This window comes from Electrona antarctica (genome assembly GCF_951216825.1).
Source record: "Electrona antarctica genome assembly, chromosome: 16".
NCBI classification, from domain to species: Eukaryota; Metazoa; Chordata; class Actinopteri; order Myctophiformes; family Myctophidae; genus Electrona; species Electrona antarctica.
In genome coordinates this window covers 9,724,224-9,743,004 of record NC_136797.1, presented here as the reverse complement: position 1 = coordinate 9,743,004, position 18,781 = coordinate 9,724,224, and the positions used below count along the sequence as shown (strand labels likewise).

At 45.2% G+C, this 18,781-nt stretch overlaps 2 protein-coding genes across 3 annotated transcripts in view; one reads left to right on the top strand and one right to left on the bottom strand.

The window, feature by feature from the left end:
• The first annotated feature begins 2,301 nt into the window (after nt 1-2,301).
• tnpo1 (transportin 1) overlaps nt 2,302-18,781 on the top strand; it is a 45,151-nt gene continuing 28,671 nt past the window's right edge. For both annotated transcript variants that reach the window (XM_079524419.1, XM_079524420.1), the window contains exons 1-7: nt 2,302-2,381; nt 2,582-2,725; nt 7,394-7,469; nt 8,147-8,296; nt 8,977-9,083; nt 13,830-13,963; nt 14,859-14,940. In XM_079524419.1, coding sequence (XP_079380545.1) covers nt 2,621-2,725; nt 7,394-7,469; nt 8,147-8,296; nt 8,977-9,083; nt 13,830-13,963; nt 14,859-14,940 — 654 coding nt within the window. In that variant the 5' untranslated portion in view covers nt 2,302-2,381; nt 2,582-2,620. The remainder of the gene's footprint in view (nt 2,382-2,581; nt 2,726-7,393; nt 7,470-8,146; nt 8,297-8,976; nt 9,084-13,829; nt 13,964-14,858; nt 14,941-18,781) is intronic.
• On the bottom strand, nt 16,199-18,391 carry LOC306940233 (kelch domain-containing protein 3-like; the record flags this gene model as incomplete). The annotated part of the gene is made up of 2 exons (XM_079525257.1): nt 16,199-18,138; nt 18,304-18,391. The coding sequence occupies 2 exons, from the start codon at nt 18,389-18,391 to the stop codon at nt 16,199-16,201; spliced, it is 2,028 nt and encodes a 675-aa protein (XP_079381383.1).

Below are 18,781 nucleotides of genomic sequence, written 5' to 3'. Positions count from 1 at the left end.
ATATTTCACATGAAAGCACAAGACAATACAAAAACTGTTACTTGTGGACAAACAATGCATAAAGCACTGAGACTTCTTTACAACAGGGTCCACCATTTTCAATTCATCAGAAAATTAACGTACAAATTCACACTTCTATAAAAATATGTGTGAAGTGAGGGGCGCTCTTATCATCATACATCATTCCATCCCGGCCCGAACGACTCAGACTTTATTTACGGGGGCCAGTTTCAAATTGCAGCCGTCGGGGTGCTCTTTGAGAGCGGTTTTGAAGGAGTCAAGGGATTCACATGTCTTAATGACTGTTGGTAGGGCGTTCCACATTTTGGAGCGAAATTAATTTAGTCCCTTGTTTGTGCCGAATATGGGTTACACATGGTTTGTTGAACTCCCTCTGGTGTTGTGAGTGTGGACTTTGTTGACATTAAGGAAGTATTTGGACAGGTAGGCCTACATTAGAGTTCTCAAACTCTGCCCGAACCAGGCCCAAACCCGACCCGACATTTTAGGGCCGGGCCGGGCCCTAAAATGTATGCTAATCAGGCCGGGTCGGGCCTCGGGCTCCATGAAAAAATATATATATATTGAATTTGTTTATAATAATAAAAATAATAGTTCTGTTCTGTCTGTGTATTTATCTATTATGAAGATGGTGCTCACTGGCGTTTCACTTTTACTCTGTGTAGAGTTCTCAAATTCTGCACAAACCCGACCAGGCCCAACCCAACCCGACGTTTTAGGGGCGGGTCGGGCCTAAAATCTATGCTAATTAGTCGGGCCGGGCCTCGGGCCTGATCAGTTAGGGCCCAGTTAGGACTGGGCCTTAATTTTCGGGCCCGATGAGAACTCTAGCCTACACGGGTATCTTGGTGGTGTAGTGAATCTAGACCATGCAGGGTTGCAGGCCCATTGCAAGATGCTGTACTGTCGTCAACCCTAAGCCATTCCAGCCTGTCAAAATGGGCAGGTGGGTTCTGGGAGTGAGGCCTAGTAGTAGCCTGACCAGTTTGTTTTGGGAAGTCTGGAGTCAAGTGTAGTTACTGATTCTGGGCGGCCGGGAACCCCCTTTGGTGTTTTAAACATTATGTTATACTTTAACTATTGAAAAATAAGCTTGTAGATCTGCTATTTTTGAAAAATCATGAAAATGTTGTGAAAATCTTTGAATATAATTTATTTCAGAGCGAACGTTTTTAACTTGACATGAAAATGTTTGAGAACGACTGACATAGATTGCAATGGTCAAGAGGTGCACGCACATCCACAAATTTCAACGGGTGCAGGATCCAAAAAAGTATAACTAAAAGGAGAGATGAGATTGAGATCTGCACACCGTTTTAAAAGAAAATCCTGTCTGCTCTGTTTTTTAAAACGGTGTGCGGATCTCCTCTCTCCTCACATAGAAACATGGTGTGCGGATCTCCTCTCTCCTCACATAGAAACATGGTGTGCGGATCTCCTCTCTCCTCACATAGAAACATGGGTTTTAAAACGGTGTGCGGATCTCCTCTCTCCTCACATAGAAACATGGTGTGCGGATCTCCTCTCTCCTCACATAGAAACATGGGTTTTTCAGAAAACTGTCAGGATTTAGAAGGCATTTGTAATCGTCCTCAGGTCTAAATGGGATAATTAGGCTTGCTTCAGTTTTAAGCTGCACTAAGTGCTGAAATATTTACCATTGAGAGAGAGAGAGAGAGAGAGAGCTAATCATACCAATGAGCAGCTTGCTCAGGGGATAAATTCAGTCTTCAGGTCAAGATTCGTGTCAGATAGGTGAGACATGACTTTGGAACAATCTAAATGTCTCAATAGAAGAGAAGGGAGACAAAACAGAACCGCCCAATGGTATACATTATATTATTAACATACTCTACTACATAAAAAATAAAAATAAATAAATAAATAAAATAAAATAAAAGTTACATAGTGCTGCTGCTTTTACCACTTTGACCCTATAAAAGCTCACAACACACCACGTGTAGGCCCTACTAGGCCTACATGCATATGTGTGCTATTTCCCCAAATAAATCTTGGGGGTATTTTCAGATGGGGGTGGCCAAATACAAATTGATTTGGGGGATCCTTGACATCAAAATGTTTGAGTACCATATATTGCTCTAAAATTAGATTATTAGACAATACACAGATCGGACTGCTTATTTTGGGCCTGTTTGTTTTCATAGATCCGCGGTTGCTTATTTCTCTCGCAAGATCTGGTGACCACTCTGGTGCGTTGACAGACGACACGCACGTACGCGCGCACGCACACACACATGCCTACATTACACACTACACACAGGCCCATGTTATAGCTTCCACCCAGCAGACAGACTGTTATTATTCCAGAGGAAAAACTCTACTATTGTCGTGTATGTCGTGTAAGTACAACATATATACTCCACTCAAAAACATGTCGGACAGTTGAACTAATCAATAAATCAAGTCAACGGTCATACGGTCCTTTCCTCTTCAATCGCGCTGTTAGTGTTCATGTCCTCCTGACACAGACACATCATGTTGACACACATTTCTGTTAATATTACTGTGTTTTCTGTTCTATTTTTTTTTCTTTTTTTAGTGAAGGCTGCAGCAGCAGCAGCAGCAGCAGCGAGCCAAGATGGAGTGTGAGTGGAAGCCAGACGAGCAGGGGCTCCAGCAGATCCTTCAGCTGCTCAGAGAGTCCCAGTCCCCGGACACCTCCACGCAGAGATCGGTCCAGCAAGTATCCTTTTCCCCGGGATAGCTATAGTGTTATAGTGGCCCACAGTACACACCACGGGCGTCATGGTCATGGATCTTGTGGCCGGGTATTATGTGCTTAAGAGTGTGTGTGACACTGATGGCTGCATCATTCTGGCCTAGTAACTAACAAGCTAACGGCTATGAATCTGATTAGGTTCGTTATTGGACGAGGCTAGATGGTGTTGAGCCCAAATTGATATCAAATCATTTTTTTTGGTCGAGTGACGCACAGCAATGGTTTTAGGTTACTAGAAAGGCATGCTGAGCCCCGTCTATATAGGTGCTTGTTGACATGGTGACATGGTTGGTCAGCCTGGCTGTTGCACCCACCCAGTGCACCCAAATGTATATATTTTTGTGCTTATTATTGTGTAGGTACACAGATGAATTAACTGCATTTGTCTATTAGCTATAGCTGTCACACAGACGGGGAGATATACTATTTTGACCACTGTGCATGCAGACCTATGCAAATTACAATACAATACAATTTAGATAGCAGACAGACAGCATGTTAGATATATTCATTGTTTACCTGATATCCTATATAGTATTTTAGCCTATATTGTTTAGACTGCTATAGTGCTAGAATTCTTGGTTCCTTGGTGTACCCTGCCTGTGATCCTATAGTTTACTGAGGCACTGACTACATGGTCTCTCTATAGCCTATTTGATGTGTGTGTTTACTTAGCTTATTGTAAGTCGCTCTGGATAACACCTCTGCTATAGGCCTACAGTACTTAAGTACAGTCTGAATTGTAAACATAGCTAGAGATTGAGCTGATATACAGTAGTACCTATACCTAGAAATGAGAACATGCTAAAAGTAGTGTAACTTTCAAGACTGTTTACATTGTGATCACCTGCAAAGCGTTACATTGTAATAAGAACCGGTGTCCATGTACAGTTGGAGGCCATCGATATTGTCCTTTTCTTTTTGCTGAGGTTTGCGTGATCTGCGCAAAAGGACAGTTTGGGCGGGAACCCCTTTTGGTGTTTTAAACATGTTATAATTTAGCTATTGAAAAATAGCAGATCTACATGCTCATAGCGCGCCACCGAGTGGCGCGCTACGAGCTTGTAGGTCTGCTATTTTTGAAAAATCGTGAAAATATTTATTTCAGAAAACTGGAGGATTTAGAAGGATTTTTTTAAATTTTGAGGTCAGGCCTAAATGGGTCAAATGATAAGGGACAATATCGGTGGCAACCAACTGTATCATTCATCTCACTTGCTGGCAACAAAAACTAGACTGTCTCGACTCGACACAAATGAAAACATGAGACAGGAAATTCTCGATCACGAGTTAACATACTGTAATGTGGTTTTCTATCAAATGACAACTTCACCACAAAAGCAATTTAACGTCCAAAACAAAGTGCAGGCAGATTTTGTTTTTCGGATAATATTCCCAATGAGCCCGATTAGATGTCCCCAAGTCATTCAATTTACTGTACTTTGATCGCTGTGATTTAAAATATTTCATATTATTTATGCGTATTAAAAAGCCAGAATACGTACTGTATTTAAAAATGTATGTCAATATTACAATAGTTTTGAGAAGGATGAGACCGCGCAACTCTTTCCACGATGCAAAGAAATACTAAAAGGAACAGGAATCCAACGTTTCAACAATAGTCTTCCTCAATATTACAATAATTAAAAGGACATCATGTGTAATTTTTCTAGCTTTGTCACATCCACCAAATCACCACCAGTATCATAATGCCATATAGTGTGAGGGATTTAAATTCAATCAAAAAACAATTTCACAAATCATCATTGAAATTAAATTCAGACCTACAGTACAGACTTATACTTTATACCTATATTTGGGTCTTAGCCGTCATTTACAGATCCTAATTAGACCGTGACTGTCAGTTGTCAATGTGAGTAATGTCAGTGACTTTTAAGTGGCGGCGGTGGCTCAGGGGTAGAGTGCCTGGATGGCAACCATAAGGTTGCCAGTTTGAACCAGGGCTCCCCCAGAGTTACTGTCAAAGTGTCCTTGAGCAAGACACCAAACTCCTAATTGCTCCCGATGTGCTGGTTGGTGCCTTGCATGGTTTCCGCTGCCATCGGTGTATGAATGTGTGTGTGAATGGGTGAATGTAATGCACAATCTCTGTAAAGCGCCTTGGATAAAGGTGCTACTGTATATAAATGCACCATTTACCATTTAAGTAAGATATTTTAGTTTTCTCATTTAATTTACGGTGTGTAGAGAGACAGGGAAGCTATGGGCAGAGAGAGAGGAGACACATGACAAGGCCGGAGTTGGATTAAAATTCGGGTCCTTGCAACTCAAGGACCACTTATCCCGAGTGCACACGTCCTCGGACAACAACGTATGTAGGGTTTAAGTGGCTAAGATATCATTTAGGGCTTTTTGGCATTTGTATTAGACAGGACCGTGTAGTTAGACAGGAAAGGGATGAGAAATAGGAAGAGACATGCCAGATTTGACAGGAGCCAGACTTGAACTCAGCTGGTCAGTGCACTATTAAGTCTCTGTGCCGCCTAGCCTGGGAGGCATACCATTTTCGGGTTTATGATGTGGATGGTAACCTGCGTCATGTTGTAGTTTATGATCCGGTCGGGAGTGGATGGTAACCTGCGTCATGTTGTAGTTTATGAAACGGTCGGGAGTGGATGGTAACCTGCTTCATGTTGTAGTTTATGATCCGGTCGGGAGTGGATGGTAACCTGCGTCATGTTGTAGTTTATGGACCGGTCGGGAGTGGATGGTAACCTGCGTCATGTTGTAGTTTATGGACCGGTCGGGAGTGGATGGTAACCTGCGTCATGTTGTAGTTTATGGACCGGTCGGGAGTGGATGGTAACCTGCGTCATGTTGTAGTTTATGGACCGGTCGGGAGTGGATGGTAACCTGCGTCATGTTGTAGTTTATGAAACGGTCGGGAGTGGATGGTAACCTGCGTCATGTTGTAGTTTATGATCCGGTCGGGAGTGGATGGTAACCTGCGTCATGTTGTAGTTTATGATCCGGTCGGGAGTGGATGGTAACCTGCGTCATGTTGTAGTTTATGATCCGGTCGGGAGTGGATGGTAACCTGCGTCATGTTGTAGTTTGTAGTCATCATCAGGTTGGAACAACCAAACCGGAATCACCACTATCACTATCACCCAAAATCCCCCGTGATCATCAAGGGCATCGTAATTTTAGGGCCTACCCAGTAAAAGCCTTGATGCGGCATTTGAATACGACACGTTTCTTACTCCTTGGAATAATTCGTTTGGTATATATTTTATTCCGACTCGTAACGACTGGCGAGACTTTAACCCATTTCGGGTGGGAACCCCTTTTGGTGTTTTAAGGATTTCGTTATAATTTAGCTATTGAGCTACGAGCTTGTAGGTCTGCTATTTTTGAAAAATCTTGAAAATGTGGCGCAAATCTTTGAATATATATTCTTTCAGAGCGAACATTTTTAACTCATATATTTGCTTCTGGGGGGTCCCTGGAACAACATATTTTGAGATTGGCGGCCAATTACATATAATTCTGGGGTCCTTGACATTAAATAGTTTGAGAACCACTAGCATAGAAATCTTTTCAGAAAACTTTCAGGATTTATAAGACATTTGTAGAATCGTCCTCAGGTCTAAATGGGTTAAACAAAAAAAAGAACTGAGCTACCTTACTGGAATACGATATTTTTATTATTTTAGATGAGATTTTACCATCCGGTCTAGACCACGCCTAGACTGGATCACACAGGTGATTTAGGAACACAGACCATGCTTTCCTCCGAGGTGGAAAGTATATGACACAAGGTTACGTGCCGCCAGGCACCCACGTATTTGAGACCACATCACGAGACCAAGTCTCGTGTCTTCATGATATGAATTCAGACATCTTTTCCTAATTCTTCCTTACTCCAACCATAGCATTAGTATCACCACTTGCTCGCCTCAAGGTGCAGTTACGGTAGGACAATAATGAACGCACCGAGAGAGATTCTAGCCTGACAACACAGAAGTATCGTGACAATGATTATAGTCTAGCATAGCCAGACGATCAGAGATCTCTGCCTATAATTACTGATACAGTACATTTGGGGACATACAGTATAAATTCAGCTAAACAAACCTACACAAACTGTCCTGAATCTGATACTGTGCCCGTATGAAGGACCACCCTAATCTTTTTGTATTCCTTCTGGGATGCTGCAGTGATGTAAATAGGTTTTCAGTGTAATGAGTCCCGGGATGCAGTGGATGGTCTTTTAGATGAGTCTCATGAGTCCCACTTCAACAACGTTAGGAGTCATATTTTGCCATTTTTACAAATTGCGGCATTTAACTCCCATTTTATTTTATATGGTTATAATGTGGTTGGATTCATGTAGAAAACAGAAGAAGAAATGATTATTATAACTAAAGTTAGCAAAATAAACTAGAATAAAAAATTCATTCCAGCCAATCACAATTTGCATCCTGACTTTTGTCTTCAATGTTTGTATTTACACAATGTTAGTGTTTACACAAACACTCAAAGCTGGGCATAGGAGGGGGGCCCGGGGTTAGCGCCCCTCAAAAACGAGTGCATGCTCTGTCTGTTTGTATTGCGACCGCACATGCTCTCCCTGTGTAGGTGTACTGTCTTCCTCAACCATTGTTACAGAGACTTGAGCAGCTGAACCAATATCCAGACTTCAACAACTATTTAATATTTGTTCTCACCAAGTTGAAATCAGAAGGTATGTTTTTAATATCCACATTTCTTCTTGTGTCTATGAATGGCTCGCCCCTAATCACAGGCTCTCTTATTGGGACAGTGTACAGAGTAGTAGACACTGTGCCTATTTGCTAAATTCTCCATTCATTGTCAATGGGAATTTAATGTTTGTGTAGGACAAAGTTTCTTGTATTCACTAAAATATAGGAATATTGAGCGTCGCAGTCCCGCCCCCTACCATGGCCCAGGAAATGAATCACAATGCATTTTTCCCATAGACATTTCAAAAAGTATTTATTTAAAGACCTTTTAAGCGTCGTACGAAGCCAACTCGAGTCGTGACAAATCATGACAACACACACAATATTTTGGACCAAACAAATAATTACATAGAAGAAAAACAAAAAAAAAGGTGTTGTAACCTGCCGTTTTTTTCTACTTTCTAATTCTTTGTTTGGCCCGAAAAATTGTGTTTGTTGTCATGATTTGTCACGACAAGAGTTGGCTTTGTCCGCGGCGTAAACGTCTTTAAATAAATACTTTCTGAAATGTCTATGAGGAAAATCATTTCCTGGGCCATGGTAGGGGGCGGGACTGCAACGCTCTATAGGAGGGGCTAGCGCCCCTCAACAAAACATGTTTATTGTATTGAATTATTTTTTCAGTTCCCTGATTTCTTTCCTTCCTCTTGCCCATTAGATGAACCGACGAGATCCTTGAGTGGATTGATCCTGAAAAATAATGTGAAAGCCCACTATCAGAACTTCCCCAATGGCGTGTCTGAATTCATCAAGTGCGAATGCCTTCAGAACATTGGTGACTCCTCCCCCCTCATCCGGGCAACCGTAGGTGAGTCACAACATATCTAGTTCCTTTTGATTATGGCACCTTGCCCTCCTCACCTGCCCTCTCGTATGTTCAGTGCGGTCCGGGGACCCCCAGGGGTCCTTGAGGGAGTTCCAGGGGATGATAGTTAGGAACCAAATGGACCATTATGGGTCTGTAACTCTGAGAGTGTATACGGGTACATTAGGTTCCATTTGTACACTCTCAGAGTTAAATCAACATTGATTTTACAATATAAATTGTGGTCCCAGAGATAGAAAGAAATTAATGGGTGGTGGTTGGGTACACTGTCGCGCCGGGTGGCAGGTTGCAGGGAAGCGTCAGGCCTAATGTTGAGAAAGACATCAAGTCATACAGTATGCTAATTTTAGCTCCCGGGCAGCCGTCTGTCAGCGTCGGTTCTCATGGTGCACATTCAGCAACCTGTCTTCATACCTTCCAAACAGTGTTGAAAGGACTAAAACTAAGACGAAAAATGTTCGTCGACTCTCAACGCATCGCAGCACGACGCGTTGTGAGCTTGTAGATCTGCTTTTCTTTTTTTTGCATTTTTTTTGTAATTTTTGTCCAAAATTGCCCTCTTAGGGGATTTCAGCCCCTGCCCCTCTAACACTCTCTGCACGTCCCTGCAGTGCTAACTAGTGTACTGTAGTTGACTGTAGTGAATTCTATCCTCTCATCAGGTATCCTCATCACCACTGTCGCCTCCAAGGGAGAGCTACAGAACTGGCCAGACCTTCTGCCCAAACTCTGCCAGCTGCTGGACTCTGAGGACTACAACACGTGCGAGGTAAAGCCTGATTCATGCTTCGTTGTACGCTTCCAAAGTTATGACCTAGGAATCTTAATCCTTGTCGCTCTGTGTGTGTGTGTGTGCGTGTGCGTGTGCGTGCATGTGCATGTGCGCGCGCGCGTGTGTGTGTGTCTGTGTCTGTGTGTCTGTGTGCGCGTCCGTGCAAGCGCTGACAATGTCAAGTTCATATCACACTGCTCCATGGTGTTGTAGACTAGTACATGCTCAGATGCAACAGCTCCTAAAATAGCATTCTAAAATGGTTATACCATAATGCCGGCAGTGGCTTCAGGCTGTGATATGAATCCATAATGTACACTCATTGTGTTAACAGGAGCTGACTAAGTGTTGCTGCTCATACAAACACTGATCGCTTTTGTTCATTTATTTAACTGTGATATCACCCTCCTGTGTTGGGCAGTTATTGTCATGTGTTTGCAATCATTTATCCTCTAACACACACACACACGCACGCACGCACGCACGCACGCACGCACACACACACACACACACACACACACTTTCATTTTCTCCCCTTCACTTCGTGTCAGGGCTGCTTTATTATCACACATACGAAAGAAGTATCAAAGAATGATCTCCAGGCCTGGGCCATGGCTCAGCGGTCCAGGCACCTTGGCTGGTAATCCAGTCTGGCAGTGTGCCGCGGGTTCGACTCCCGTTCCCGACGGCCTTTACTGCATGTCTTCCTCCCCATCTATCTCCCCATTTCCTGTCAGCCTACTGTCTGTCCCCCCATAACAAATATAAAATAAAGGCAAAAGCCAAAAAAAAAGAAAAAATAATGATCTCCAAAGCGAGGACAAAAATACGGCAATTTCGAGCCTTTATTCGATAGCGACAGTGGAGAGTGGACAGTCAGAGAAAGCAGAGGAGAGAGAGGGGGAGAAGGAGTTGGAACCGGAGACCAATTGGGTCTCCATTTACCCGCTGAGAGCTGTTCATGAGGTGGACAGCCGCTGCCCCCCCCGGCGGTGGCAATGGGGATCAAGAGGTTTTAAACGCAGAGTCTAACAATTATTCAATAAGTCCTAATGGAAACTGATGACGTTTTCCTCATAACATACTGTATCTTAGGGGGAAATATTGACATATTTATACACCGTTGATGATATGGTCGGAATTGTAATAAACTACAGCACTTTTCTGGATTATTCAGCATATTACTGGGGGCTTGTTATAGGCCTATATTTACGTATGTTCCGCCATTTTTCTTTAATGCCATGATCACGCACACACATATGCACGGAGTACCAAAATGTCTACTTTGCATAACAGTTTACAGGTGAGTGTGTGTGCAAATGTGTCCTCCTCACTCCTCACATACAGTTGGCTTGGGTAGCCGGCGCCGCTGCTTGCCAAGATTGCCTCAGCCACTGTTGAGGAAGAGAAAGATATTCCAGTTCAAAGCAAAGTAGTTTCAGCCCCTATAATTAATAATAAGGTATTCCTTGAGAAGTTTTACAAAGACTAGAAAAATGAGTCGTTTCCTACAATCATGTTTCCTACCATTTATACCGCCGTAAACCTAAGTAAATGAATCACACATTAACCCATTTAGAGTAGACCTGAGGACGATTCTACAAAATGTCTTCTAAATCAGTTTTTCTCTAAAACCTTTGTTTCTATGTCAGTGGTACTCAACCTTTTTCATGTCAAGGACCCCTAGAATGATCTGTATTTGGCTGCGGACTCCCAACTGAAAATATGTTGTTCCAGGGACCCCCCCCAGAAGCAAAGATTTGAGTTAAAAACGTTCGTTCTGAAAGAATATATATTCAAAGATTTGAGCCACAATAGCTAAAGTATAACATAATGCTTAAAACACCAAAAAGGGTTCCTGTCCAGAATGGGTTAAGGCAGGGGTTCTCAACCTTTTTGGCCGGGGACCCACGGAAATGCTTTGGCCATGTCTCGCGACCCCCTCCCCGCCCCCCTCCCCACCGCCAATACAAACTGACCTTAATAATAGAGAAAATATATCATACATTAATACAGAAACCAGATATAATCATTACAAAAAATTAAAATAATTTGGGGACCCCCCAAAATAATTTGGCGACCCCCCGAGGGGTCGTGACCCACGGGTTGAGAACCCCTGGGTTAAGGATGCGCATGGCGTGCGCGTGTGTGCCGTGCAACGTCATTAAAATAGAGTTCCGGCAAGTAAAACAAAAATCACCATTACACCCCATGGACGTGTAGAAAAACATCTGATTATTGATTACACATTCCTCCTTGAAATGTATTTTGAATGCGACCCGTAACCTTGAAATGGGAGACCCATTGAGCCGCCGCATGATTTACCGTTGGTGATCACAGCGACCATAATTTTCAGGTCCCGACATCCCGTCCTTTAAGGTGTCGCATTCTATGAGCAGCAGATGCTGCAACGAACCCGTTAAGCCTGATTTGCACTTAGTCGCACAGCGGTGTCCCGCGCCAAAAATAGCAGATCTACAGTACGAGCGAGCTCACGACGACGTTATGACGACACAATGAAACAGATTCAGATTCTGTTGTATTTACTGTATACTGAATTTATATTTAATAATACTGCATTTTACTCTACCGATTATGCTTTTTAGGATAGTAAAGGGTGTATGTATTAAGTATTTATTAATCCATTGAGACCTGGAACGCATCCATGTCACGTTAGCGTTAGCGTTTTAAACATTATGTTATAATTTAGCTATTGAAAAATAGCAGATCTACAAGCTCATAGCGCGCCACCGAGTGGCGCGCTATGAACTTGTAGGTCTGCTATTTTTGAAAAATCGTTAAAATGTGCCTCAAATCTTTCCGAAAATTGTCATGATTTAGAAAACTTTTTTTTTTAAATTTCGACGTCAGGCCTGAATGGGTTAAAGTGTTTATTAATGGGCTCGCTGCAACGAGCTGTAGGTGCCACACTGTACGGTACCCTGTATCGTAGTGTGGGCTATTAAAAGACTGGAAGCAAATGTGTGGAATGCCAAGTGCTCAGAGAGCGCTGACCGATGGACGATACCCAAGAGCAGCTCCGCTGTTGTGATTAATGACAGCTGGATGGCAGGTGCGCTTGTAGTGGCGCCAGTCAGGGCCAGGTTTGTAGTGGCGCCAGTCAGGGCCAGGTTTGTAGTGGCTTGTAGTGGTGCCAGTCAGGGCCAGGTTTGTAGTGGCTTGTAGTGGCGCCAGTCAGGGCCAGGTTTGTAGTGGCTTGTAGTGGCGCCAGTCAGGGCCAGGTTTGTGCTTGTAGTGGCGCCAGTCAGGGCCAGGTTTGTAGTGGCTTGTAGTGGCGCCAGTCAGGGCCAGGTTTGTAGTGGCTTGTAGTGGCGCTAGTCAGGGCCAGGTTTGTAGTGGCGCCAGTCAGGGCCAGGTTTGTAGTGGCTTGTAGTGGCGCCAGTCAGGGCCAGGTTTGTAGTGGCTTGTAGTGGCGCCAGTCAGGGCCAGGTTTGTAGTGGCTTGTAGTGGCGCCAGTCAGGGCCAGGTTTGTAGTGGCTTGTAGTGGCGCCAGTCAGGGCCAGGTTTGTAGTGGCTTGTAGTGGCGCCAGTCAGGGCCAGGTTTGTAGTGGCTTGTAGTGGCGCCAGTCAGGGCCAGGTTTGTAGTGGCTTGTAGTGGCGCCAGTCAGGGCCAGGTTTGTAGTGGCTTGTAGTGGCGCCAGTCAGGGCCAGGTTTGTAGTGGCGCCAGTCAGGGCCAGGTTTGTAGTGGCGCCAGTCAGGGCCAGGTTTGTTGTCACGGAGGAAGACAGAGAAGGCACCGTGTGCTCTCCATCGTCGCCTTGTCGTGTCTCTCAGGTCGCGGGTCTTATTTGATCATTCAGGTATAGGGCCAGAGCCATCTAACAGAAGAGTTACGATGTCGAGGGGGCAGAAACCGAGCGCTCGAGCGCGGTTCATGCAGCCTGAACTGAGACAAGCTGGAGTTGGAAATACATTGTTTTCAACGAGGGCGGCGCAAATAAGAGCTATTTTAACTGTTTTAAAGTATTGTGCAGTGACAACTAAAGTCTCTTTGTTTATGTTGTACTATTACTACAAAACAATCTAAAATAGATTTGACAAATAACTTATACAATATACAAAGAAATCACTGACACATACAGTAGCGGAAATAGTTGTTCTACAAGCTTACGACACATCACGACGTGTTGTAGATCTGCTATTTCTGAAATGAAATTTTATAAATTAGAAAATAAATGTTTAAAGAAGTAGTGAAATTAGCAGACGCGTTGGGAGCATGTAGATTTTAGGTATTTTCGCTAGTTTGGGTCCTGGGGAGACCACTTTTGTAGATGATACTGTATCTGGAAGAAGGTGTGAAAATGTTTGCTAACCTGCTAAAGGCCTATATTCGTAGTCCATTTTTCGGTGAAGAGGTGGCCACCGAAACGGTGGTTAGTAAAAACAGAGAGATGTTTTGTGTGAGCGGTGACCACCGCAGCATGACGTCATGTTGTAGCTTTCGGTGGTCACCTCTTCACCCGAAAACCCCCTTCAGGGGCGGCATTGGCTCAGGGGTAGAGTGACTGGATGGGAACCGCAAGGTTCTCAGTTCGAACCCGGGCTCCCCCAGAGTTAGTGTCGAAGTGTCCTTGAGCAAGACTCTGAACCCCTAATTGCTCCCCGATGTGCAGGTTGGTGCCTTGCATGGTTTCCTCCGGCATCGGTGTATGAATGGGTGAATGTAAAGCGCCTTGGATTAAAGGCGGTATATAAATGCACCATTTACCATTTACCTTCAGGGAGCGTTCGGAGCCCTCCAGAAGATATGTGAGGACTCTGCAGAGATCCTGGACAGTGACATCCTTGACCGTCCTCTCAACATCATGATCCCAAAGTTCCTGCAGTTCTTCAAGCACAGCAGCCCCAAAATCAGGTGCATGCGATGGGCTGGATTTCTACTCGCAGCTTATTATTTACAATTTAGGCATTTAGCAGACACTCTTAATCCAGAGCAATTTGCAATATAGCAGGTAAACCAAGGCAATATAGCAGGTAAACCAAGGCAATATAGCAGGTAAACCAAGGCAATATAGCAGGTAAACCAAGGCAATATAGCAGGTAAATATCATCAGTCTAAGCAGTTGTTTTACGTCCGGATACCGCGTCCAGGACAGGCTTCCAGACGTGCCTCCTCAGGAGACTTGGCTCAGATCTGAACTCATTTTGATTTGGCGTTAGGAACCCGTTGTGACCACATGCCCAGGTTGCTGACGTCGACCCCAGGCAGGGTTCGAACCCACAACCTTCCGCATGAAAGACATATGCTCGAACCACTACACTGGGGTGGCAGTATAACATCCAAAAGTTAATAATGTGTACATTGAAACTATACAAACTATCTTGCCAGGTCAACAAATGAAGCTGCCATCTATCTACATAGCATGCTATCCACATTACATTTAAACCTTTGCATAAGCCTATTTAACCACTCAAACCTCACAATGGTTGACCCTCAGGGACTAGTTATTGTCTTTTCTCTTCTCTGTTATTGTGGGAAAACCTTCTGCTAATCAAACCTTTTCAAATACAGCAGATCACGAGTCGCGATGAAACACTTTGTGAGCTTTACCTGTAGATTGTCTATTTTTGAATAGCCGAAGTTTAAAACAGGGCCTAATGTGTTGCATTTAGATACGATGAGCTTGTAGATCACCATTTTTAAAAGGAAAATGTACCCCCCCCATTTGTTTTATTAACTGTTACACCGTACTGTGTGTGTGTGTGTGTGTGTGTGTGTGTGTGCGCGTGTGCGTGTGTGCGTGTTGCAGGTCTCATGCCATCGCCTGTGTTAACCAGTTCATCATCAGCAGGACTCAGGCTCTGATGTTGCACATCGATGCCTTCATTGAGGTACGTTATTGTTGGACAGAAACCTCTCATTTCTATAATATGGAGATGATTAATTTAGGGGAAAGAAAACACACCCGTGTGAAGTAAGTGGTGCAACTCCGTGTGGGGGTCCCCGGGGGGGGGGGGGGGGGGGGGGGGGGGGGGGGGGGGGGGGGGGGGGGGGGGGGGGGGGGGAGATTCCAGACCCACAGGAACGCACCCAGGGTGCCGGCCCGAATTCCGGAGAGCCCCGCCCCCCGCGTCCAGACGCACCCACACAACCACCCACACGCCCACCCACCCACACACACACATAGTCAGTTAAGGAAGTGGTTGCACCACTTAATAAAAATACAAGAAGTTAGAATATTATTTGAACTTGTATTTGTTTTACCTACTGTAAATTAACGTGCTACTTGATCATACTACATGCAGCGTCACACACAAGTATCAAAAGTAGTAGATCCGCAAGAGCTTGAGCTTGTAGATCTGCTACTTTTGCGTTTTACAGTAATCCTGAAAAGTAACACTTTTAGACATGAGGTTTCCACCCGAGAAAGACGTTTGTAGAAACATATTATTATTATTATTTGGTGCACGGTCTAGACGTCTTTGGAAAAGGCAAGGCGATATAACTACTAATCCACATCCTTCCGAACCTTGGAACCTTTCCTTGGAGCCTGTGCACCTCCAGATGTCCCGACTCTCCGAACTAACAGTTCGGTAAGACTGTCGGCATCGGACAAAATATGAAATGTACTTTAAGTCAGACAGAGCTGATCAACAGAGAAGAAAAAAAGAACAGAAAAGAGAAAAAAAGAGAAAAATATCTCTTTCCTCTTCCATCACTGTCTGTTCATTTGGCCAAAGCAACTCTTGTTTTTTACATTCATTCCTGATAAGAGACCAACTACAAGATTCTAGTCATGTCAGCCTGGTGCAGTTCAGTTAGTTCTCTGTTCTCCTTTACGGTGTTGCTTAGTTCCTGGAGGGTATCATTGTGCTCTGCTCCTTCGCATCTGAATGAAGGGATCCTTTTAGTTCCTGGAGGGTATCATTGTGCTCTGCTCCTTCGCATCTGAATGAAGGGATCCTTTTCAAAGGTGGCAATCTCCTTGTCTTTCCCGTTCTTCTGTTCCATTACCTGGAACTTGTTCACAGCCGTTGCCATCTTTTTGTTTCTCCTTTGGTACGTGGGCTTGCTGTTTATTATGTGGGTCGAACGAAAGTATCCACCATCCCTCCCTATTTGGCCAAGACTGATGTCATCGATGTAATGTCAGTGATTCAGAAAGGAAGCCATGCCATTATTAGCCCCTATCTTGTGTCTGTTGTGGCTGGCAGTCATGGCCTCCAGCTCCCACCTGATGTCGTGCGGGAGCTCCGAGTGCTCCAGAACGTGTTGAATAACCGCTATCTTGCATAACGTCTTGAGACTAGGACATAAGTCTAAAATGTACAGGTTATCAGCAGGCTTGTTTCTGTTGTAGCCTCTATTCACCGTAACGGACCTGTATCTGTATCCCCCAAACAGGATGATGCGGTCTCCCACCATGCAACAGCACATCTTAGTTATCCAACACGGGCCTTGCCCCTTGGGCACGACCTTCTGCCAGGAAAAAGTCTCTGGATTGAATTTCCACAGATCATTGAAAGTCCGTACCAGCTGGTAGTTGTGCCCACCAAATATGTACAGCTCTCCGTCGTAGGCGAATGCTGAATGGCACGTGCGTCGTTCTGGAAGCAACTGTGTAGAAGGAGTTCTCAGCCAGCAGTCGGCCTCTGTGTCGAACACGCTGATGTTGTTGTAGTCGATCTGATTGTCCCCTCGGCCCCCAAATACAAACATCTTTGTCCCGATGATAGTGGTAGAGTGATATATTGAGGCAGGTGCCAGAGTGCCTCTGGGAGTTATTAAAGACCAGACCATTGTGGTGGTGTCCAGCTTGTAGATGTCATTAGTGTAGTATTTGGTCAGCCGGTTGTATCCACCATATATATACATGACCTTCCCCAACGCACAGGCCGAGTGGCCGCCTGTCGCCTCTGGGACAGGCCCGGAAACCTTGGGCTTGGACCATCTGTGGGTGTCGACGGCAAACGCATAAAGAACGTTACAGTACTCCTCTGTGTATGACTCCTCTGTGTATGTACACCCTCCCCAGATGTAGATAAAGTCTTCTAACAGCACGGCTGTGTGGCCGTCGCGCATGGAGGGGACCTCGAGGACACTTTCTCCACGTCTAGCTATCACCGGGGGCAACTTCGTCCAGCGCAAAGACACTGTGTTGAAGACGTGCACATGAATCTGACTGTAATTGTAGTCCTCTCCGTCACAGTGCTCTCCAAAGGAATACACCTTGTGCCCCACTGCCACAGCAGCATGGACTCCTTTTGGTCCTCCTTGCAGTGAAACCGTCCAGTCGTGTGGGAGTCCCACCTGCTTCAGGCGATACCTAATAACCGCCCGCTCGCATATCGCCTCCAGACTAGGGGTTAACTCTAAGATGTACAGGTCGTTGGCAGGCGTGTACCTATTGCAGCCTCTGTCCGATGCAACGGACCTGTATCTGTGTCCTCCCAAGAGGATGATATGATCTCCCACCATGCAACAGCACATCTTAGTCACCCAACACGGGCCTTGCCCCTTGGGCTCGACCTTCCTCCAGGAGAAGGTGTCTGGGTTGAATTTCCACAGATCGTTGAAGATCCGGACCAACTGGTAGTTGTGCCCACCAAATATGTACAGCTCTCCGTTGTAGGCGAAGGCTGAGTGAAACGTGCGTCGTTCTGGAAGCAACTGTTTAGAAGGAGTTCTCGACCAGCAGTTGGTCTCTGTGTCGAACACACGGACAATGTTGTAGTGGATCTGATGGTCCCCTAGGCCCCCAAATACAAACATCTTTGCCCCGATCATGGTGGCGGAGTGATACGTTGAAGCAGGTGCCAGAGTGCCTCTGGGTGTAATCAAGGACCAGACCATCGTGGTGGTGTCCAGCTTGTAGATGTCATTAGTGTAGTATTTGGTCAGCCGGTTGTATCCGCTGTAGATATACATGACCTCCCCCGACACACAGGCCGAGTGGCCGCTCGTCTCCTCGGGAAGAGTCCCAGAGACCTTGGGCTTGAACCATCTGTGGGTGTCGACGGCGAATCCATAAAGCACGTTGCACTTCTCATCCGTGTATGTGCTCCCGCCCCAGATGTAGACGATGTCGTCTATCAGCACAGCTGTGTGGCCGTCGCGCATGGAGGGAACCTCGGGCGCTCGTTCTCCTCTTCCGTTTGTCACCGGGGGCAACTTCGTCCAGCGCTGAGACACTGTGTTGAAGACGTGCACATCGATCTGGTCATAATTGTAGTTTTCCCCGTCACAATACTCACCAAAGGCGTAGACCTTGTGCCCGACTGTGACAGCAGCATGGACTCCTTTTGGTCCAACTCCTTTCACATAAACTGTCCAGCTCAACATTCCACATTCAAAGTCTTTTGGGGTCTTGTTCTGTCAAAGAATGCTGTCGTGTTAACGTGTACTGCCACCTATATCGCACAGCGGCACTGACGTCACGTGAGGCTTGGCCAATCCGCAAAGCCAAAGGGTTGGACTGACCAATCAGGAGAACCGATTGCCAGTCAATCTCCCTAGCATGGAATATCCATTGCCACAGCAACCCCAGTCCAGGCATGCTCTAGAAACCTTCTCCCCTGTACCACGCTAGCAGTCTGTTCAGATGGACACCGTCTAAGACAGTGGTTCTCAAACAAGGACACCCACCCACTTTATATGCATTAGGCCACAGACCCCCCGTTACCAATCATTTAGCTGGGGACCCCCTGGAACGCCCTCAACGACTCCACTTTG